A 25035-nucleotide genomic window follows, 5' to 3' on the forward strand; every position below is an offset into this window, starting at 1 on the left:
AGAAAAAGATGTTATCAGTAGATAATATATCCAGAAAAATGAACAAACTCTATAATTAAAGATTTGTATATAATTAATACAACAAATTTACTTGTTAATGTCAGAGTTCAAGAAATACAACCATTACCTTCCTAAAGAAGGAAGAAAGGTGGTCACAGATACACAACCTAACCTTACACCTTAAGAGCTGGAAAAAGAACAGCAAATAAAACCCCAAACCAACAGAACACAGGAAACAATAAAGATCAGAGCAGAAATCAATGCCATCGAAACCAAAAAAACAACAGAACAGATCAACGAAACCAGAAGCTGGTTCTTTGAAAGAATTAACAAAATTGATAAACCCCTAGCCAGTTTCATCAAAAAGAAAAAGGAAAGGACCCAAAACAGTAGAACAAATCAACGAAACCAGAAGCTGGTTCTTTGAAAGAATTAACAAAATTGATAAACCCTAGCCAGTTTGATCAAAAAGAAAAAGGAAAGGACCCAAATAAATAAAATCAAGAATGAAAGAGGACAGATCACAACCAACACAACAGAAATACAAACAATAATAAGAGAATATTATGAGCAATTATATGCCAATAAAATGGGCAATCTGGAAGAAATGGACAAATTCCTAGTAACATATAAACTACCAAAACTGAAACAGGAAGAAATAGAAAATTTGAACAGACCCATAACTGGTAAAGAAATCGAATTAGTAATCAAAAATCTCCCAAAAAACAAGAGTTCAGGGCCAGATGGCTTTCCAGGGGAATTCTACCAAACATTTAAGGAAGAGTTAACACCTATTCTCTTGAAGCTGTTTCAAGAAATAGAAATGGAAGGAAGATTTCCAAACTCTTTCTATGAAGCCAGCATTACCTTGATTCCAAAACCAGACAAAGACCCCACTAAAAAGGAAAACTATAGAACAATTTCCCTAATGAACACGGCGCAAAAATCCTCAACAAGATACTAGCCAATCGGATCCAAAAATACATTAAAAAAATTATTTACCACTACCAAATGGGATTTATATGTGGGATGCAGGGCTGGTTCAATCTGGAAAACAATCAATGTGATTCATAACATCAATAAAAGAAAGGACAAGAACCACATGATCCTCTCAATAGATGCAGAGAAAGCATTTGACAAAATATAGCATCCTTTCTTAATAAAAACCCTCAAGAAAGTAGGGACAGTAGGATCATACCTCGAGATCATAAAGACCACATATGAAAGACCCACCACTACTATCATTCTCAATGGGGAAAAACTGAGAGCTTTCCCCCTAAGGTCAGGAATAAGACAGGGATGCCCACTCTCGCCACTGTTATTTAACACAGTATTGGAAGTCTTAGCCTCAGCAATCAGACAACACAAAGAAATAAAAGACACCTAAATCGGCCAGGAGGAGGTCAAACTTTCACTCTTCGCAGATGACATGATACTCTATGTGAAAACCCAAAAGATTCTGCCAAAAAACTGCTAGAACTGATCCATGAATTCAGCCAAGTTGCAGGATATAAAATCAATGCACAGAAACCAGTTGCATTCCTATATACCAATAATGAAGCAATAGAAAGAGAAACCAAGGAATTGATCCCATTTACAATTGCACCCAAACCATAAAATACCTAGGAATAAATCTAACCAAAGAGGTGAAAAATCTATACACTGAAAACTATAGAAAGCTTATGAAAGAAATTGAAGAAGACACAAAAAAATGGAAAAGTATTATTTCATGCTCCTGGATAGGAAGAACAAATGTTGTTAAAATGTCAATACTACCCAAAGCAATCTACATATTCAATGCAATACCTATATCAAAATAACACCAGCATTCTTCACAGAGCTAGAACAAACAATCCTAAAATTTGTATGGAACCTGAAAAGACCCTGAATAGCCAAAGCAATCTTGAAAAAGAAAACCAAAGCAGGAGGCATCACAATCCTGGACTTCAAGCTGTATTACAAAGCTGTAATCATCAAGACAGTATGGTACTGGTACAAAAACAGACACTCACATCAATGGAACAGAATAGAGAACCCAGAAACCCACAAACGTATGGCCAACTTATCTTTGATAAAGCAGGAAAGAATATCCAATGGAATAAAGACAGTCTCTTCAGCAAATGGTGCTGGGAAAACTGGACAGCAACATGCAGACGAATGAACCTAGACCACTTTATGACACCATACACAAAAATAAACTCAAATGGATGAAAGACCTAAACTTAAGACAGGAAGCCATCAAAAGCCTAGAGGAGAAAGCAGGCAAAACCTCTTTGTCTTGGCTGCAGTAACTTCTTACTCAACACGTCTCCAGAGGCAAGAGAAACCAAAGCAAAAATGAACTACTGGGACCTCATCAAAATAAAAAGCGAAGGAAACAATCAGCAAAGCTAAAAGGCAACCGAAGGAATGGGACAAGATGTTTGCAAACGACGTATCAGATAAAGGGTTAGTATCCAAAATCTCTAGACAACTTACCAAACTCAACACTCAAAAAACAAATAACCCAGTGAAGAAATGGGCAAAACACATGAATAGACACTTCTCCAAAGACATCCAGATGGTCAACTGGCACATGAAAAAATGCTCAACATCACTCATCATCCGGGAAATACAAATTAAAACCACACTGAGATACCACCTCATACCTGTCAGAATGGCTAACATTAACAACTCAGTCAACAATAGATGGTTTTAGGATGCGGAGAAAGAGGATCTCTTTTGCACTGCTGGTAGGAATGCAAACTGGTGCGGCCACTCTGAAAAACAGTATGGAGGTTCCTCAAAAAATTAAAACGTAGAACTACCCTATGACCCAGCAATTGCACTATGAAATATTTCTCCAATGGATACAGGTATGCCATTTTGAAGGGACACATACACCCCAATGTTTATAGCAGCACTATCAACAATAGCCAAAGTATGGAAAGATCCCAAATATCCATTGATGGATGAATGGATAAAGACGTGGTATATACATACAATGGAGTATTACTCAGGAATCATAATGAAATCTTGCCATTTGCAACTATGTGGATAGAACTAGAGGGTATTATGCTAAGCGAGATTAGTCAGAGAAAGACAAATATCTGACTTCACTCATATGAAGACTTTACGATACAAAACAGATAACTTAAGGGAAGGGAAGCAAATATAATATAAAAATGGGGAGGGGGACAAAACATAAGAAACTCTTAAATATAGAGAACAGAGAGTTGCTGGAGGGGTTGTTGGAGGGAGAATGGGCTAAATGGGTAAGGGGCTTAACGAATGAATCTACTCCTGAAATCATTGTTGCACCATGTGCTAACTTGGTTATAAATTATAAAAATAAATTAATTTAAAAAATTAAAAAAAAAAAAAGAAGTACAACCATTAGCACTACTATTTATCAAGTGTTTTCTGGACTATGGTAAGTAATTTATATGTGTTATCACATTTAATCAACACAACCACCCTAGGAGGTAGGTAGTTATAATCCATATTTTACAAATGAGAACACTTAAATTTCAGCAACACCACTGAGTACTTCTAGGTAAAATCATGTAGCTAAATAGCTAAGTTATAAACTAATGGTGAGTTAGAGCACACGACAGAACACAATTCAAAAGTCCACCCAAGAAACACTGTTAAGTTTCAGATATGAACAAGGAAATTCAGTCAAGGGTACCAATGACAGTAATACCCAGAAAGTTATTTTAGACATTTGAACAAGGAAAGATCAAACATCAGTTTGATTCCTTCATACTAAAGCAGAGAATAAGCAAAGAGATCTGAGCCCATATCCAATAAAATAATGCATAGACCCTTGCCTTACATAAAACAGAGCTACTTTGTCTCCATGAACCTGTAAACAGGCCATAATTTATAGAACACAATCAGATATTCCTATAGATAACTATGATAAGTACAAAGTAAGGGAAGTCAAAGTTCTAAGGTTCTGGGTCTCAGGCTTATTCTACATTAAGGCAATCACACATAAACAATTATTCTTTCCCACCCCCAATCCCCTACTCCCAACTTGCAAACCTATGCAAACAATAAATAAATACTGCTCTAAAAATATAGGCTATAAGTATTAAAAACAGAAGGAATATAATTAATTATACATATATAATTTATATATTACATATATATGTATATATGTTACAAAACATATGTATATTACATTTATAATTTATAATTAAAGTAATTATAAAGGAAGACTCTTTCCTTTATATAAAGCTAGCTTTTTTTTTTTTTTTTTTTTTTAAGTAGGCTTCAGAGCTCAGCACAGAGCCCAACACAGGACTTCAACTCACAAACTGTACATTAAGACCTGAGCTGAGTTCAAGAGTCAGATGCTTACCCAACTGAGCCACCCAGGTGCCCATAAAGTTAGTATCTGAAGACAAGATATAGAACTGAAAGAGGTAACAGAGCAAGATGATGTCCACCACCCCAATTATTATAAGAAGTAAAGAATTTAGAGGGTATTCATGAAAATCAGGACTAAAGAGTCATACTGAAATGACATTCAGTTAAACATTTTTTAAATGTAGGAAGGATAATTTTTCCATCTGTGCAGAAAAAGTGATCTATATATAGTAGGTGCTCAATAAATGTTATTAACACAAGCCTATGCTAATAAGCTTTCATAATGAAGAACAGGACACCTATAGAATATGTATTTAAAATTTCTTTTTAAATTTATTATTAAAAAAAATTTTTTTTAATGTTTATTTTTTAGAGAGACAGAGTGTGAGCAGCAGTGGGGCAGAGAGAGAGGGAGACACAGAATCTGAAGTAGGCTCCAGGCTCTGAGCTGCCAGCACAGAGCCTAATGTGGGGCTTGAACTCACAAACCATGAGATCATGACCTGAGCTGAAGTTGGATGCTTAACCTACCAAGCCACCCAGGCACCCCTAAATTTATTATTTTTGAGAGAGAGAGAGAGAGAGAGAGAGAGAGAGAGAGACAGAGAGAATGCACACATGAGTGGGGAAGGGGTAGAGAGAGAGGCGGGGGGCGGGGATAGAGGATCCGAAGCAGGCTCTATGGTGACAGCAGACAGCCCAATGTGAGGCTTGAACTCACAAACCGTGAGATCATGACCTGGGCCGAAGTCGGACACTTAACAGACTGAGGCATCCAGGTGCCCCTGGAATATGTATTTTTAAAAGTTTCTTGGAAGCACAGTTAGTTCAGAAAATTAACAGAGATTTGGAAAACTGGGAAGGATACTATCTTTATTAAAGTTAAAATATCTTTATTTGAAAAGGAGTCAAAGGACATAAAGCAGATGATTAAACAGTGAAAAGCAGTGTTCTGAAAATGTAGACAAAAAGGGAGATATTGAAAAAGAAACAATGAAGATATAAATGAATAGAAAAGGATACAGAAGAACCCAGGTGATTATATACAGGACTAACATGGAAAAATATTAATTTGAAAAACTAAAGAGAAAAATTTTATAAATACAGTATAAAATTAACACTTAAAGCTCAGCATACCATGAAAAATTTTGAAGTGTTTCTAATCAAAGAGACCAAGCAAGAGGATGTGCATGGGTCCAGCAGATATGTGTTCCTGAAAATACTCAAAGCTAATGGTGGTCCCTAGAGTCACATTCCTAAGCAAAAGAAAAAGGTTCTTCATAATGCTCAGGCCTGCAACCATAGAAAACTGTCCTTCAAAACATGTGACTTCTATGTTTAGTTTTTTTCATTTTGCTAAAAATAGGCTTGATGAGAAAGCATAAAGACTAAAGAAGCATCCACTGAGTCTCTAAGGCTTCTGAGATCTAAATGTGAGACTACTTCTCTAGTGCTCCTAGGAAAGGAATAAAGTAGAAGCTCTAAAAGATTGGGGTAGGGGGTGGAGGGTCCTTGATGAAGAACAAGGAAGTTTCTGAGGACGTAAGTTAGAAAATACAGGTTATTAAGCATTCTCTTTCATGAGATTAAAAATATTAAATCTTTTTTTCATTTTTATTTATTTGCAAGAGAAAGCACACAAGTGGGGGAGTGGGGCAAAGGGAAAGAGGGAGAGAGAATCCCAAGCAGGCTCCGTACTCAGTGCAGAGCCCCATGCAGGGCTTGATCCCACAACCCCGGGACCATGACCTGAGCCAAAATAGAGTTGGATGCTCAACCAACTAAGCCACACAGGCATACCCAAGATATTTAGATATTAAAAAATACATATATTGGGGCACCTAGCTGGCTCAGTCAGTGGACCATGTGACTCTTGATGTCAGGGTCATGGGTTCAAGGCCTTACGTTGGGCACAGCTTACTTAAAAAAACAAAACAAAACAAAACACACACACACACACACAAAGTAAATCCACAAAGAAGCAAAGACAAATGTTCCTCTTTGATGGGGGGGGGGGTTGTGTGTGCAGGGAGGAGAATCATGCACAGCAAGTAAAATGAACACTTCTCATTTGGTTTCTTGTTATTAGAAAGGAGCTGATTATGTTCCCCTTTGTCCCCGAGGACCACCAAACCTACCATGTGGTAATGTTATGTTTGCACCATCAATGATTGCTTGTGCCAGTTCATGATCATTGCTCTCAAAAGCATGTGCTGCAGCCTTCAAGGCATCCCAAATCTCTTTACGGCCTTCAAAAGCTGGTGCAGTATCCCAAAATTCATCCCTCTTGCTGCGCAGTTGTCCATCTGTCATGGGATAATCACTTTTCCATTTGGGTTTCTCCTTTTTCAAAGGCTGGTTACGACCTAAAGCGACTGAGAAGAAAAATAAAAAGCTGATATGAAAACCAAAATTTATAAACAATGTATTAAAAGTGATCTGGTCAGTCCTGTTTGATTCACTCATCAAAATTATACCTACAAGTTTGCCTACTAGTCATTCTTTTTTTTTTTAGTTTATTCATTTATTTTGAGAAAAACAGAGCGTGAGTGGGGACGGGCAGAGAGTGAGAGAATCTCAAGCAGGTTCTGAGCAGTCAGGGCAGAGCCTGACACGGACTGAACTCCTGAAACCATGAGATCAAGACCTGAGCTGCTATCAATAACCAAATGAGCCACCCAGGTGCCCCGCCTACTAGTTAATTCTTGCATTCTGAAATCTCCCTATTTAAAATTTTTTAAATGTTTTTTATTTATTTTTGAGAGACAGAGACAGGCGGAGCATGAGTGGGGGAGGGGCAGAGAGCAAACAGGAGACACAGGAGACACGGAATCCGAAGCAGGCTCTAGGCTCTGAGCTGTCAGCATACAGCCCGACACAGGGCTCAAACTCGTGAACCGCAACAACACGACCTGAACCGAAGTTGGACGCCTAACCGACTGAGCCACCCAGGGGCCCCTGAAATTTCCCTATTTTAGAACTACAAGAGCAAATGAGGACATTAGAAGGTTCTATCCAAAATGTCCATTGACAAGTTAGTAATTCTTTTCAACTCAGTTATGCCTTCTCCCCAGGATGACTTTAAAAATTACCCAGAAAAATAGCAATAAGGGTTTCATCAAACAATAACGGCAGTATTTTAAAAAGTCAAAGGATGACATAATGAGAGGTAAGATATTAGGAAAAATGAAATAGCAACATTAGTTGGACTCTCAGGACTCTGGACATATGAAGCCAGAAAGTAGGAACTGAGAAATCCCCAAGAAGGGAAAGACTGCTTTGTGGTGTCCAAAGAACAGTCAAACCACCGGCTCCATATGAAGAAACCTAATCATAGGAGCATCCCCCGCACTTCAGTCAAGAAAGTGTAAATACTTTTCTCTGAAACCTATACAGGAGCTATTTTGAAAATAGTGAGGGAGAAGGTCAGAAATCAGGGCTTCACTCTTTGGAGAAAATAGGACTGAACAGGTGATCCTTGATAATGAACCAAGGGAGAAACTCCTGACTACAAGGAACAGAAAAAAGAGGGCAAGAGTCCACTCCTCTGTTGCTGTAAAAGGCATCATAGCTCCTTAGAGAACGTCACATAGTAGTAGAGCTAGAACAAGTGTGATGTAAGTTTTTTGCACCCAGACACTTACGTGGCCTAGGATCACTGATCTCACACTGACCTACAGAGCCATTCTTAATCTTATATGGAGCCATAGGTAAGAAATAGTTTGACAGATGGAAAAATAAGTAAAAAGAAAACTGAAGCTTGATGGAGTCTTGGGTAAGAGTGGGTGGAAAGTAAATGACACAGTGGTGGGAAGGAGAGGGTGTACATCAAAATTCAATGTTCTATATTTAAGAGCAGAAAGAATACTAATTTAAAATAAATTATTCTCAAAATGGTTCTAAAGAGGCCATGAAATTAACCACTCCCTTACTGGCCCAGAGCCAAATAAATTTGAGCTATTCATAACTCCAGTCCCTGGGCAATCTCTATACCCTATACCAAACTATCTTCCTGATGACAGAACTAATACTGCCAAATGCATCTGGTTTGACACTTGGATTAAACCATGCTCTCTCCCTCCAAACTGGCCATTTTGTCTCAAGGCAGCAAACATGAGATCTCATCTTCTACCTTCAGAACAGCACATCATGTCACTGCCAGCTGTTTTCTCTTAAAACATTCAGTGTTTTGACTCCTTGTACTTTTTGGCTCTGTAACTTATCCTAGTAAAATGCCAACCAGTTGAGTTCTAAAAGGGTATGAACAGCAGAGTAGGAAAACTGTCTATTTAGTAGCAAAGCTAGAAATAGAATCCAAGTCTCTTCATTTAACAGGTATTTACTGAACGTCCACTAAGGGTAACACTATAGGTGTGTGTATCTGGTTTAATTCAAATGTGAGAAACACAATCTATACTAAAGATTTTCCCTTGCATCTTCCAAATAATAAATGTATACAGAGCATTATTCTCTAAAAGGTGTTCACAATATGTCAGATAATCGCAATCTACTGGTTCTACCAAAAGGTAAAATGAAAGGCAAAATTTATTTTCTGCTATATTAGCCTTTAAAGTCAGAAATAACTTAGGGACAACACTCAGTATTAGTTTACTGAACAGACAGTAGAGGGCAGGATACAATAGGTAAATACCGCCCCCCCCCCCCCCTTTTTTAAAGTAGTCTTCATGCCCAGCATGGAGCCCAAAGTAGGGCTTGAACTCAGGACCCTGAGATCAAGACCTGAGCTGAGATCAAAAGTCAGATGCTTGGGCGCCTGGGTGGCTGAGTCAGTTAAGTGTCCAACTCTTTATTTCAGCTGGGCTCTGATTGTGATCTCATGGTTCATGAGTTCAAGCCTCATATTGGACTCTGTGCTGAGAGCATGGAGCCTGTTTGGGTTCCTCTCTCTGTCCCTCCCTGCTCATGTGCTCTCTCTCTCAAAATAAATAAATAAAACCTAACAACAACAACAAAAAGAGAAACTCAGTGGTTGAGCCACCCAGGCACCCTGGTAAATGCTTATTTGAATAGGTATCTATTCAACATTCAAATTAGTATCTATTATTCAAAGTTATCTATTCAATAATCAAATAAGATACCCATTTGAATAAAGTTTTGAGTCTTCCTGAGTAGTTCCAGAGAACTGTCTAGCCTCACATATATTAAACATATCAGAGAGATAACTAGTTGTAATTCTGTCATTGTGAGAGAATTGCAAAGCAAAGGCAGAAACAACAAAACCTGAACAATCTCAGTACCTACACCCAAGAAACCTAAAGAGGCCCTCAGAGGGACCAAAAAGAAGAACAATAAAGGTAGAAAATATTTTGGAAAAAGTAAAAGCCCCTTCCTTACAAATATGAGGTAGATTTTACCTCCCTCCACATAGAGAAGTTTTAAGAACTCCCATAAAAAAAAAAAAAAAAAAAAACGTGATGCATTATGCTTCTTAAGGATAATCATCCCAAATCCATTTCAAATCTATATGCTGTAAAGTTCCAAAGTAGTTGCTTTATGTAAAAGCAAGGAAGACAAAATAAATGCTTGTAATATCAAGTAAGCCTCCTTTTCTCTGTCTAGGTCTGTTTTTCTCCGTATCACAAACATATGTAATAAAGAATGTCTTTCTATTAAATGTCCATTATTAAAATACTTAAGCCTTTACAACATATTATTTTAGTGCAACCATTGAGCAGTGATTTTTCACTAGAAAATATGAGGTTAAAAGCTTCATCATTTTAAACTAAATGCAGTTTGTTGCCTAACTTACCTTTGTTAAATAAACTGGAGAAAAAATGGATATTTAACAATTAATATTTAGCATAATTTAGCATTTAAACTATGCTCTTATGAAAACATGAAAATATTTAGGGTTTTATGAGGATTTTAATATCTGTAAAGCACTAATAAAAATCATTAGTATATAATAAACTACAAATAAGTGTTTGCTAAGTAAAAATAAATTTGGGACCGCTATATAAAATAAAAAACCTTAAGACATTTTTGCAAAAATACACAGGCTAAGTCTTTTTTCTTTTCATACCTTCTGAATAGAACCTGACATTCTGAGAATTTGACATCAAGTACCCCCCTTAATTTTGAAAAGAAATGTTCTATGACTGTCATGCTCTTCCTATGTGTTCATCGGAGTATTTTTTTAGGAATTGGTCATCAAATGTGCTATGATTTTAGCCAATACTATAAACCTTTATTTCTGAAAATACCTGAACACAGAAATGAGTCTCACAGCTAAGAAGCTATGTTTTTTTTTGAACCAAGTCAACCATTTTCAATTATGAAGGAAAAGATGTAAACTATGTATACTTAATTAGATTACATCTTATGCTCTGAAACTTTCAGATTTACCTGTTTCACACATCAATCTGACTCCTGATACCGAGAGAGATGCTCATTATCATTCATGTATCTGCGACTAAGTACAGTATTATGCTCTAACAATGAATTTAAAGACAGGACACAGTTCTTATTCCCTAAATTTCTGATTTAAATTGCAGGCAATCAACCACACTAAGTTTATTCCATGGTTTAACATACAACAAAAGATTAATGAAGAAATTTGATTTTATTATTTCAGAAAATACACTTCTTTCCCCCATCAATCCAGTTACTTTTAAAAACTTTGCCAAAAACTCACCTTCTGAGAAACCTCTTTAAAAAAAAATTTTTTTTAATGTTTATTTTGAGATATATATATATATATATATATATATATATATATATAGAGAGAGAGAGAGAGAGAGAGAGAGAGAGAGAGATGGAGACAAATAATCCAAAGCAGGCTCCAGGCTCTGAGCTGTCAGCACAGAGCCCGAACCAGGGCTCAAACCCATGAACAGTGAGATCGTGACCTGAGCAGAAATCAGACGCCCGGGGGAAGCCTCTTAATCACACTCATCTACTTATCTTATCTTTCCTTGTAACTATCCAACACTTCTTCCCACTCTGACAAACAGATCTAACATGCAGAAAACCCAAGAAAGGTCTGCTTCTCAGATCCAAATAGCAACATAATCTTAAATGTTTAGTTTTATACAATTGAATGAACTTTGCACAAAATTCACTTTGACATTTTGATAAAAAACAATGATCTCCAAAATGAAGTATGTTGATAGTTATTTTCCTGCTTTTGGTTGCTCTCTTTTGGTTTCCTCCCTCTTGGTTTCCTGATTTAACACTGAGACTCTTCAAATGAATAAAGGAGAAGCCATAATGTATAAGGTAAACATCAAGATATGATTCAAGTAATAATAGCTTTAACAGACTGAAAACTAGAGCATCAGTTTTGCTAACACAACAGCCTAAGGGAAAAGACTGAATATTTAAAGAGATCACCATCAAAGGACAAAATGTTGTTTAACAGAATTCTAAAAACTTGAAAGCAGCAAGGAATAGGATTGGGATAATGTTCCTATATTTAGATTGAGTCTGAAGATCATGAAAACTAAAGGGAAATTTTTGTTACTCCCAAGAGTTAAGAATAGATCCTACAGAACTCTTCCACAACAGATGGTGCTAGCCTAAAAGGATACTCGTATTTTATTCTCATGTAAATTTAGAACACACTACACAAACACACACACACACACAACATACATTCCCTTTACCTAAAGCAACTGTCAAAATAAAAATAGGGATATGGGGATTAAAATGCTTAAACTAAGAGCATCAACATGGCCAACTGTCAAAACCATACCCATAAGTTCTCTAATATCTGAGAATCTAGATGTGGAAGAGACCTTAGATGGTACCAGCCAACCTTACTATTTGACAGGAAGGGAAATAAGTAAGACCTAAGGAGGTTAAACAACTTGCTAAAGATCAAAAAGAGCCAGAACTAGAACCCAGATGACTAGATTCAAAGTCCAGAGCTCTCTTTCCATTATAGCACTCCATGTCTCGCTTGGGCTGAGAAATGTATTTTCTTTTACATACCAAATCAATTACAAGCTTCATTTAAAATAAAGCATGTGTTGAGTCGTCTTTCTAGTGATCCATCTTTCACAGACTTATTTTAGGACCAATGGAATATCTCTGGAGAAAGAAAAAGTTAACTGAGCAGTACCAAATCCCCAACCTAATTCATTTCTTTGGAGATAACACGCTCACCAAAGAGGAATTCTATAATAAAGGAGAAGCTAATGCAGTTTTCTGGTCTGTCAGCTTCAACTTATAAGTACTCAGCGTCTATAGCTGATTAGGCACTAAAGATCACATGTATATGTACTTATCTACGTAAGTTAAATATACCATTTTTAATGCTATTTTATAAAAAATAGAAACAAGAACTTTGACCTTGCTTCCATCCTACAGTTTATAAAAATTAAGCAGTTAATTTTATAGATACAATATAAGATATAATTTTAAAGACATACATATAATTTCTAATGTTGTCTGAGCTAGCTTTATTGATTGGGGGGGGGGGGGAGTAAATATAATGACTTCCTGGCCTGTTTTTCAGAGTATAAATCCACTTACCAATGGCCTGAGCATACAAACAGGCAAAAGGAATGCCAACTTAGAACAAAGTATGCCAAAGGACTTTTCTTAATGGGCGAGTCAATAAAAATGTTACAAAAGCATACATTAAATCCCACGAACGTACACAGAAAGCCCCAATTTTATTTGGAAGGCTAAAATTACATAAAATTGGAACTAAGAAAATGGTCACTTAACAGAAGCCCACTGTACCTTCTAAAGTAATAAGTGCAATTTTCAGAGGATTCTACTGGGTAGGGGGGAATGGCTTTATCTAGAATTACAGTCTTTGGAATCCAGGGAGTTTTACTTCTATTAATTTATGGGTAATCCAAGGGAGGGGAAGCACACATAAGTCAAGGATGCCCATCATCTCCACAACTATTTAACATTGTTTTGAAAGTGTTAGCGCAATCAGAACAAAGCAATCAAAAGCATAATAACCAGAAGGGAAGAAGTAAAACCATCTCTAATTGCAGTATGATTGGAAAATACAAGAAAATCAGTGCTAAAATTAAATAAGAAAAATCAATATGATAATGGGATATAAAATATAAGCCTTATATACATAAAATACCCAGCTAGAAGAGATAATGGAAGAAATGGTCCCATTTATAACAGTAATAGAAAAGACAAAATATTTTGAATGCAACACCTGCTATCGGGATGCATTTTTTAAACTCCTGAAAGACCCCTAAGTAGACTAGACTTGAACAAAATGAAGACATCTCTTATACTTGGATGTTAACATTATAAAGATGTCAATTCTTCCCAAGTTATCTACATTTAACATGTTTCCAATGAAAATAATTAAAAAAAAAAAAAAAAACTTCCTGAAGCTAGATGAGCGGATTTTTTTTTTAAAGTTTATTTATTTTGAGAGAGAGAGAGAGAGAGAGAGAGAGAGAGAGAGGAGAGGGTCAGAGAGAGAAGGGAAGAGAGAATCCCAAGCAGGCTCCATGCTCAGTGCAGAGCCCAACATGGGGCTCCATCCCATGACCACAGGATCATGACCTGCAGAAATCAATAGTTGGATGCTCAACCAACTGAGCCACCCAGGTGCCCCAAAGTTGTGACAATTCTTTCAAATGATTCAGCTGTTAAAAGAGGGAGTGTGTGGGGCGCCTGGGTGGCGCAGTCGGTTAAGTGTCCGACTTCAGCCAGGTCACGATCTCGCGGTCCGTGAGTTCGAGCCCCGCGTCAGGCTCTGGGCTGATGGCTCGGAGCCTGGAGCCTGTTTCCGATTCTGTGTCTCCCTCTCTCTCTGCCCCTCCCCCGTTCATGCTCTGTCTCTCTCTGTCCCAAAAATAAATAAAAAACGTTGAAAAAAAAAAATTAAAAAAAAAAGGGGGAGTGTGTGTGACTGTATAAACACATACACATATATACACAAAAGAGAAAAATGTAAATACAGCAAAATGTTAACTACTAAATTTACATGGGAAGTACACAAATATTCATCGTACTATTTTTTCATGCTTGAATATTTTCACAATAAGACCTTTTTGGTAAAAACCCAAACGGTGAGAAGCAGTTAAGACCTGAATTCAATATTTAAGGTACTTCAGTTCTGATCAGTTCTTGATACTCAATGTTATGTTTACATAACTGTTTAAGTTCCCCATGTTTGATTATAATAAAGGATCAGAGAACTCCAAGTTTATACTACACCAAGCACATAATTCAGAAGCTAAATCTGTGCTACTCAAACTTCCAGTTTCAGAGTTTTATATGTGTATGGCTTTTTGGCATATGCCTAATCCACTCATATATTCCCATGTCCAGGTTCCTGTGCCTATCCTTGAGAAAGAAAATAATAAAAAGCAGAAACCAAAGAAATTGAAAACAGAAAAAAAGAGAAAAATCATGAAGACAAAAGCTGACTTAAAAAAAAAAAAAATCAGGGGCGCCTGGGTGGCGCAGTCGGTTACGCGTCCGACTTCAGCCAGGTCACGATCTCGCGGTCCGTGAGTTCGAGCCCCACGTCAGGCTCTGGGCTGATGGCTCGGAGCCTGGAGCCTGTTTCCGATTCTGCGTCTCCCTCTCTCTCTGCCCCTCCCCCGTTCATGCTCTGTCTCTCTCTGTCCCAAAAATAAATAAAAAACGTTGAAAAAAAAAAATTAAAAAAAAAAAATCAATAAATTGATAAACCTCTAGCCAGAATGACCAAGGGGGGGGGGGGAGTGGTGACAAAAATTACAACATAAGAATGAAAGAGGTGGTATCGTTAGAGATCCAGCAGATATTTAAGGGATAATGAAGGTGTATTTACTCAGGAAAAAAGGGATAACTTGACTAACTCCATATGTACTAAAGATATTTTGTCTTTAAAAACTTCCTGACAAAGGAAACTCCAGGCCCAGATGGGATTACTGAATTCTACCAACACAAAGAAGAAATAATATGGAGCTCCTGGTGGCTCAGTCAGTTAAGCCTCTGATTTTGGCTCAGGTCATGATCTCATGTTTGTGGGTTTGGCCCCACATAGGGCTTTGCGCTGTCAGCATGGAACCTGCTTTGGATTCTCTATCTCCCTCTCTCTCTCTGTACCTCCCCTGCTCATGCTCTCTCTCTCTCTCAAAAATTAAACATTAAAAAAATAATAATAAAATAAAAAAAGAAATGATACTAATTACTCACACTTTCATAAAACAAAAGAGAAAGGAATACTCCCTAATTCAATTTATGGGGCCACAATTGCAAAAAATAAAATATAAAAAAACTATAAACAAGTATTCCTCATAAACACAGATGCAAAGATGAAATAAAGACCTTATCAGCCATATAAAGACTGAAAGATCTCGGGGTGCCTGGGTGGCTCAGTCAGTTAAGTGTCCGACTTTGGCTCAGGTCATGATCTCTCGGTTTGAGGGTTCGAGTCCCACGTCAGGCTCTGTGTTGACAGCTCAGAGCCTGGAGCTTGCTTCAGATTCTGTGTCTCCCCCTCTCTCTGCCCCTCTCCTGCTCACACTCTCTTTCTCAAATATAAACAAACATTAAAAAAAAAAAAGACTAAAAGAATTTATCACCTACATACCTGTACCCAAATATTACAAAGTACTTTGGGCAGAAAGAAAATGGTAACAGATGGAAACCTAAATCCACACAAAGGAATGGGAACCATTACAAATGGTTAACTACATGGACAAATATAAAAGACATTTTAAGTTATTATTCAAACCTCCTTACAAAATAATTGAGTGATGGGGTGCCAGGGTGGCTCAGTAGGTTGAGTGTCCCAACTCTTGATTTCAGCTCAAGTTATTATCTCAAAGTTTGTGGGATCAAGCCCAGTGTCAGTGGGGAGACTACTTGGGATCCTCTCTCTCCCTCTCTCTGCTCTTCCTCTGCTCATGCTCTCTCTCAAAATAAATACGTAAGCTTAAAAAAAAATTGAGTGCTATCACCAGAAAAGATAGAGTAAAAACTTTTTTTTTTTTTTTAATATTTATTTTGTGTGTGTGCGAGAGTGAGAGAGACAGACAGACAGACAGAATCCAAAGCAAGGCTCCAGGCTCTGAGTTGTCAGCACAGAGCCCAACACAGGGCTCCAAACTCACAGACTGTGAGATTATGATCTGAGCCAAAGTTGGACACTTAACCAACTGAGCCACCCAGGTGCCCCAAGGACTTCTGAAAATCTTCTCTATAAATGCAATGAGAACATTGGCAAAAATTGTCAAAATAAACTTCAGAAATTTGGAAATTAACCAAAGACCTCTTACAATCCAGGGAGGATTTACTCCTTCTTATTCAAGAAAAAGTGCTGAATTTTGGTAAAACCCATGAGTATTGTGGTATTTTAACATGCCTTGACCAATTCCCCTCTCCCCAGCTCCAAGGCAGACTTGAGAACCAACAGACAGCAACCACAGTAAAAGCCACCAGCCCCACAGCCACAGGAGGGGTCGAATGGGGTTGGAGCTCTTTAAAAGCCCCAATCCCAAACAAACAAACAAACAAACAAACAGTCGTTTTTGGCCTATATGGAAGTTCTCTGGGAAATATTACTCATAGGGCTTATCTTTATTTGACCTAACTTACAGCTCTCCCAGGATGAACAGCCTTTTCCTGGGGCATTTGTCAAAAACTATAAGCAGAAATTGTTTAACACTGCACCTGCAAGAGGCAGTGAAACATTTGGGGCAAGCAAGAAGGTAATCAAAGCTGGGGAATGAGATGTCCAGAAAAACTGACGTATTTCTGGGAATCTAAAAGGCTGTTCATGTAGAGAACTGTGCATATTCAGGGACTGTGTACATGTTTAGGAAAGACAAGAGAATATCCTAAGGTCTTATTTCTGACTGATATTGAGGCTCTGTACAAGTAGGAAATAAAGGCTAAGGTACAGCAGTACCAATATGAGCCCCAATATGTGAGCCCCAATATGAACACAGAGCCATGTAGCAAAGAATAGGACAATTATTGATTCTGCACTTTTAAGGAAATATGTACACAACCATTAGCTCACCACTAAACTAAGCAGAGACTTCAGTGGCCATACCTAACAAAGAATACAAACTTTACAGAATTAGTTCAGTAAAGTCAGTAAAAAAACAAAAAAACAGTAATAATAACAAACCCTGAGGGAGAGAGAATTTGAAATCAAGGGTTGTCATGTAGTATCTTAAATGTTCAGTTTTCAACCAAAAAAATTATGAGACATGCAAAGAATGTATGGCCCACACACAGGGGAGGGGGCAGCAGATAAAAGAAACTGTCACTGAGAAAGTCCAGACATTGGACTTACAAGACAAAGAATTTAAGCTATCTTAAATATGTTCAAAGAACTAAAGGAAACCATGTGTAAAGAACTAGAAGAATGAGAGTAAGTCTTAATAAAGAAATATTATTTTTCGGAGTATAGTTGACACATAATATTACATTAGTTTCAGGTGCACAATACTGATTCAACATCTCTATTCCTTATGCTATGCTCACCACAAATGTTAGCTACATTTGTCACCACACAACACTATTACAATATCATTGACTGTATTCCCTATGCTGTGCATTTCTGTGACTTATTCATTCCATAATTGGAAGCCTGTAGCTCCCACTTGCCTTTATCCATTTTGCTTCCTCCACCCCCCAAGAGATAGAAATTATTTTTAAAATGATGAAGTTGAAAGTGCCATAACAGGGACACCTGGGTGGCTCAGTCAGTTAAACATCCGACTGCAGCTCAGGTCATGATCTTGCAGTTCATGGGTTCAAGCCCCACATCAAGCTCTGTGCTGACAGCTCAGAGCCTGCAGCCTGCTTCAGATTCTGTGTTTCCCTTCCCTCTCTCTCTGCCCCTTTCCTGGTCATGCTCTGTCTCTCAAAAATAAATAAAAGTTGAAAGAAAGAACAAAAGGAAGGAAGGAAGGAAGGAAGGAAGGAAGGAAGGAAGGAAGGAAGGAAGGAAGGAAGGAAGGAAGGAAGGAAGGAAGGGCAATAACAATGAAAAAGTCACTGGAGAGACTTAATAACAGATTTGAGCAGGCGGAAGAATCAGTGAACATGAAGATAGGTCCTTTAAGCTGATCTACTCTGAGGAACATTTAAAAAAAAAAACACAGGGGCGCCTGGGTGGCGCAGTCGGTTGGGCGTCCGACTTCAGCCAGGTCACGATCTCGCGGTCCGTGAGTTCGAGCCCCGCGTCAGGCTCTGGGCTGATGGCTCAGAGCCTGGAGCCTGTTTCCGATTCTGTGTCTCCCTCTCTCTCTGCCCCTCCCCCGTTCATGCTCTGTCTCTCTCTGTCCAAAAATAAATAAAAAACGTTGAAAAAAAAATTTTTTTTAAATAAAAAATAAAAAATAAAAAAAAAAACACAAAGAAAATGAGCAAAATCTCAAGAGATCCTGACAAGGGTGTAACCATCAAGATTACCAATACACATACACATAATATGAGTACTAGAAGGAGACAGAAGGGGCACCTGGGTGGCTCAGCTGTTTCAGTGTCCAACTCCTGATTTCACCTCAGGTCACAATCTTGGAGTTTGTGAGATCAAGCCTCATGTGGGGCTCTGCACTGACAGCATGGAGCCTGCTTGGGATTCTCTCTCTGCCACTCTCTTGTGCTTGCACACTATCTCTCTCTCTCTCTCTCAAATAAACATTAAAACAAAGAAGAGGAAGAAGAACAAGAGAGAAAAAGGTACAACGAGTACTGGAAAAATAATGGCCCCAAACTTCTTATATATGATGAAATACATTGATCTATATATGCAAGAGATCCCTACCTAGACATATAATAAAACAGTCAAAAGCCAAATACAGAGATCTTTTTTAAAAATATTTTATTTTTATTTAAGTAATCTCTACACCCAAGGTGGGGTCCTAACTCATGACCCTGAAATCAAGTCTCATGCTTTTCCCTCTGAGCCTCCCAGGTGCTCCACATGTAGTAAATATTGTTGTTTTCTTTCTTTCTTTTTTTTTTTTTTTTAATGTTTTTATTTATTTTTGAGACAGAGAGAGAGCATGAGCAGGGGAGGGGCAAAGAGAGAGGGAGACACAGGATCCGAAGCAGGCTCCAGGCTCTGAGCTTTCAGCACAGAGTCCGACACAGGGCTCAAACTCACAGACCACGAGATCATGACCTGAGCCAGTCAGAGGCTTAACCGACTAAGCCACCCAGGCGCCCCTGTTATTTTCTTTTTTAAGTTTATTTATTTTCAGAGAGAGGAAGCATGAGTGGGGGAGTGGCAGAGAGAGGGGGAGAGAGAGAATCCCAAGCAGGCTCTACACTGTCAGTGCAGAGCCTGATATGGGGCTCAAACTCTGGAAACGTGAGGTCATGACCTAGGCTGAAAACAAGAGTTGGATGCTTAACCAACTAAGCCACCCAGGAGCCCCCAAAGAGAAGATCTTTAAAGAACAAGAAGGAACTCTCACATACAAGACATCCTCAAAAAGTTTAACAACTGATTTCTCATCAGAAGCCACAGAGGACAGAAGGCAGTGAGATGGATATTCAAAATAATGAAAAGAGTGTGTTAACCAAGAATTCTATATCCACCAAAAAGTATCTTTTGAAAATTATGGAGAAAGTAAAATATGCCCAGATAAACAAAAGCTGAGAGGTTTTGTTGCTAGCAGACTAGCTCTGCAAAAAAAAACCCAAAAAACAAAAAAAAAAACAAAAAACAACTATAGGAAGTCCTTAAGGCTGGAACAAAATGATATTCGACAGTAATGTGAATATACATTTAGAAATAAAAAAACGTCAGTAAAGGTAAATTTACATATGCAAATTTACTCCGTTCAGTATAAAACCCAGCAAATATAGATTTTTCACTTGAAATTGTTTCTTCTTATTTGATCTAAAGGACAGGTGTATAAAGCAATAATTATAAATCTGTGTTCATGAGCATACAATGTACAATAAAACCTTGATTTGCAAGCATAATTCATTCCAGAAACATGCTTGTAATCCAAAGTGCTTGTATATCAAAGCAAATTTCCCCATAAGAAATAATGGAAACTCAGATGATTTGTTCCACAATGGAAAAATATTCATAAAAAAATGATTACAATACTGTAATATTATACAAAATAATAAGGAAGATACAAAATATAAAGAAAAATAAGTAAATTAACCTGCACTTACCTTTGAAAACCTTTGTGGCTGATGTGAGGGAAACAAGAGTAAGGAGAGTTATTGTGTAGGACAACTCTCACTATCACTAACAGAATCACTGCTATCACCTCAACAGAATCTTTTTCTGCATGCAGACCACTATATATACTCGCACAGATGTTGACTACAGTACAGTAGTAATAAATTCTTGTTATATACTGTATTTAATGTAACTGGCAATAATGCAGCAGAGGAAAGGGCCTATATCTGCAGACAGCCTGATCTAGAATGGAGCAAAGCATTCCTAAGCTTACTCTTGCACAGAAAAGCAAAGGACTGTCCATAGGTGCTTTGAAGTGACAAAAATTACACTAATATCAGTTGTGGGCACCTTCCAACATTCTGGAAAATCACTGATTTCTGCCAAACACCACGGCCTGAGTCCAAGCAACCAAGCATGAGAGATGATCACCCCCAATCCCCCCCCCCACACACACACACACACGGGGGGGGGGGGGGGCGGGGGAAGAACTACTGGCTCATTTGTCATCATGTGACATCTGGTGCCAGGTACTACTTGTATTGCAAGACACTGCTCGCTTATCAAGTTAAAATTTATTAGAAATGTTTGCTCATCTTGTAGAACACCTGCAGAACAAGGAAGTTGCAATTCAAGGTTTTACTATATAAAGATGTAATTTGTATGTTAACAAGAGCACAAAGGAGGGAGGGGAAGGAGCTTTGTACAAGTTTTTATGTGCTACTGAAATTAGATTGCTTTCAATTAGATTGTTATAAATTGTTAATTATAATCTCCAGAGCAACCACTAGGAAAACGATGCAAAAACATATAGCAAAAGAAATGAGGGGCGCCTGGGTGGCTCAGTCGGTTGAGCGGCCGACTTCGGCTCAGGTCACGATCTCGCGGTCTGTGGGTTCGAGCCCCGCGTCAGGCTCTGTGCTGACCGCTCAGAGCCTGGAGCCTGTTTCGGATTCTGTGTCTCCCTCTCTCTGACCCTCCCCCGTTCATGCTCTGTCTCTCTCTGTCTCAAAAATAAATAAACATTAAAAAAAAAAAAAAAAAAAAAAAAAAAAAAAGAAATGACAAAGAAATTAAAATGATACACTAGAAAAATATCTATTTAACACTAAATAAACCATTAATAGAGGGACAGAAGAAAAAAGGAATAAAACATATAGCAACCCCCCCAGAAAATGGCAAATATAAATTCTATTTTACTAGTATTAACATGAAATATAAATATTAAGCATTCTAATCAAAATGTTGAAATTTACAAAAGCGCCTGGCCGGCTCAGTCACAGAGCATGCAACTCTTGAACATGGGGCCGCAGGTTCTAGCCCCTTGTTGGGCATGGAGGTTACTTAAAAAAATTTTTTTTAATCTTAAAAAAATGTTGAAATTTACAGAATTGGACCAAAAAACCATCATTCAACTATATGCTACCCACAAGATACACTTTAGAATGAAAAACACATTTAAGTTGAAAGCAAAAAATGGAAAAAAGATATACCACGCAGGGAGTCACCAAAAGAGAGCTGGCATGACTAGGTTTGTATCAGACAAAACAGACTTTAACACAAACATTTTTACTAAAGACAAAGAAGGACATTTTATAATAAACAGGTCAATTTATCAGGAAAATATAACAATTATAAACATGTATGTACTTAACAACAGAGTCCCAGAATATATTAAGGAAATAACCGACAGAATTGAAGGGATAAAGTTCTACAGTAATAGTTGGAAATTATAATACTCCATTTTCAATAACGAATAGAATAGCCAAACAGAAGACTTGAACAATATCATAAACCAAATAAACCTAACAGATTGATATATAGAACATTTCACCAACAACAGCAAAAATACCTATCTGTCTTAAGTGCACATGGAAATTCTCCAGGACAGACTGATAAATTAGGCCAGAAAACCAGTCTCAATAAACTTCAGACTGAAATCATACAACATATATTCTCTGACCATAATGGAATAAAGGTGGAAACCAATAAAAAAGACAACTGGAAAAGTCACAAATATATAATATGGAAATTAAACAACACACTCATATCCAATGGATCAATTAAGAAATCACAAGGAAATGAGAAAAGACGAATGAAAACAAAAACACAAAATATAAAAATTCGTAAGATACAGCAAAAGCAATATTCACAGGGGAATTCAGAACTAGAAATGTTTACATTTAAAAAGAAGAAAGCTCTCAGTCAATAACCTAACTACACACCTTAAGGAACCATAAACCCAAAGCTAGCAGAAGCAAGGTAATAATAAAGATTAGGGCGGAGGTAAATAAAATACAGAACAGAGAAACAACAGAGAGATTCAACAAAACCAAAAACTAGTCCTTTGAAAAGACCAACAAAATTGTCAAATTTGTAGCTTGACTAAGAATAAAAAAGACACAACTAAAATCAGAAACAAAAGTACAGATATTATGGCTAAATTTACAGGAATAAGAAAAGATTATAATACTAGAATACTATGTGGTACACCAGCAAATTAAACGACTTAGATGAAATGGACAAGTTCTCAGAAATAAATTATCAAAACTGATTTAAGAAGAGAGGTTGGGAATGCCAGCTGGTGCAGCCACTCTGGAAAACAGTATGGAGATTCCTCAAAAAACTAAAAATAGAACTACCCTACAACCCAGCAATTGCACTACTAGGCATTTATCCATGGGATACAGGTGTGCTGTTTCGAAGGGACACATGCACCCCCATGTTTATAGCAGCACTATCAACAATAGCCAAATTATGGAAAGAGCCCAAATGTCCATCAATGGATGAGTGGATAAAGAAGATGTGGTATATGTATATACAATGGAGTATTACTCGGCAATCAAAAAGAATGAAATTTTGCCATTTGCAACTACGTGGATGGAACTGGAGGGTATTATGCTAAGTGAAATTAATCAGAGAAAGACAAAAATCATCTGACTTCACTCATATGAGGACTTTAAGAGACAAAACAGATGAACATAAGGGAAGGGAAACAAAAATGATATAAAAACAGGGAGGGGACAAAACAAAAGAGACTCATAAATAAGGAGAACAAACTGAGGGTTACTGGAGGGGTTGTGAGAGGGGGGTGGGATAAATGGGTAAGGGGCACTAAGCAATCTAACTCCTGAAATCATTATTGTGCTATATGCTAACTAATTTGGATGTAAATTTTAAAAAAATAAAAAACAAATAAATAAAATTTAAAAAAAGAATAAGTTTTTATTATGCTAGGCCATGGCTACATTTTTCTAGAGTGTCTCCTGAGGCAGAGGAAATAAAAACAAAATTAAACTATTGGGGCTACATCAAAATAAATTGCTCCTGCTCAGCGATGGAAACAATCAACAAAACTGAAAAGCAACTTACTAAATGGGAGAAGACATCTGCAAATGACATAGCTGATAAACGGTTAGTACCCAAAATATATGAAGAAATTATACAACTCAACAGCCAGAAAACAATACAGTATACAAATGGGCCCAAGTCACAAACAGACATTTCCACGAAGAAGACATTCAGATGGCCAACAGACACATGAAAAGATGCTCAACATCACTCATGATCAGGGAAATGCAAATCAAAACTACCACGTGGTATCACCTTACACCTGTCAGAACGGCTAAAATCAGTAAGAAAAAAACTAATGTTGGCGAGGATGTGGAGAAAAAGGAACCCTCATGCACTTCTGCTGGGAATGCAGATTGCTGCTGCCATTTTGAAAAACAGTATGGAATTTCCTCAGATAATTGAAAATAGAACTAATTTGTGATGCAGCAATTGGACTAATGGGTACTTACCCAAAGAATACAAAAGAAAAAAAAAAAAAAACTACTTCTAAAGGATATATGCACCCCTGTGGGGGATAAGCTTAGGAATCCCCTGAGTTTACACCAATGGGTTAACAAGACACAAAGAAATACAAAGTCAATATAATGCTCACACCCGAGTCTGGGTAAACCAGATTGGCACTCCAAGAATAGGGGGGTGCAAAGACACCCCGAGAATAGGGAGGCACAAAGGTGCCAGGAATAGGGAGGTGCAAAGCACCCCAACATAGGGAGGTGTTGCTGAGCCCCCAAAAATAGAGAGAGAGGCAAAGGCCTGAAATAGAAATGGCACACAGGAATAACAAGATTAGATATTCAAGGTGAAAGCACCCCATAGCAGAAAGCTGCTTCCATCCATAGGAGATTGGGGCCAGGTTAGGTAAAATTGGTGAATTGGACTTTGGACCACTGCGCTGCAGGCAAAGCAGCCCAGAGTGGAGATGGTTAACAAAAGAAAAGGTGGCATATTAACCCTGAGGTTATTCCCCCTATCTGTCTCATCCCCTAGGCTGGCAAAGATAAACAGGTGCGGCGCCTCCTGTCTGCTGTTAACAACCATCTACCCACCTGCCTGGCGCCTGGATTTTGTTTTATATTGACCCAAACCCCAAACACTGTATATCTTTAAAATCCCCTTTTCCCCCTCACATCCACAAGTTAATGTTCCTAGTTTATCTCTTTATACACGCCTATCACATTTGCAAGCCTTCTGATCTGAATAAATACGGGGCAAGGACACTT

General features: G+C 37.7%; 1 protein-coding gene across 2 annotated transcripts in view; it reads right to left on the reverse strand.

Moving 5' to 3' along the window:
* Positions 1–25035, reverse strand: part of UBTD2 (ubiquitin domain containing 2) — a 65123-nt gene that overhangs the window by 15842 nt on the left and 24246 nt on the right. For both annotated transcript variants that reach the window (XM_058723443.1, XM_058723444.1), the window contains exon 2: positions 6495–6731. In XM_058723443.1, the coding sequence (XP_058579426.1) occupies positions 6495–6731 (237 nt within the window). The remainder of the gene's footprint in view (positions 1–6494; positions 6732–25035) is intronic.

Source organism: Neofelis nebulosa, chromosome 1 (assembly GCF_028018385.1).
Source record: "Neofelis nebulosa isolate mNeoNeb1 chromosome 1, mNeoNeb1.pri, whole genome shotgun sequence".
NCBI classification, from domain to species: Eukaryota; Metazoa; Chordata; class Mammalia; order Carnivora; family Felidae; genus Neofelis; species Neofelis nebulosa.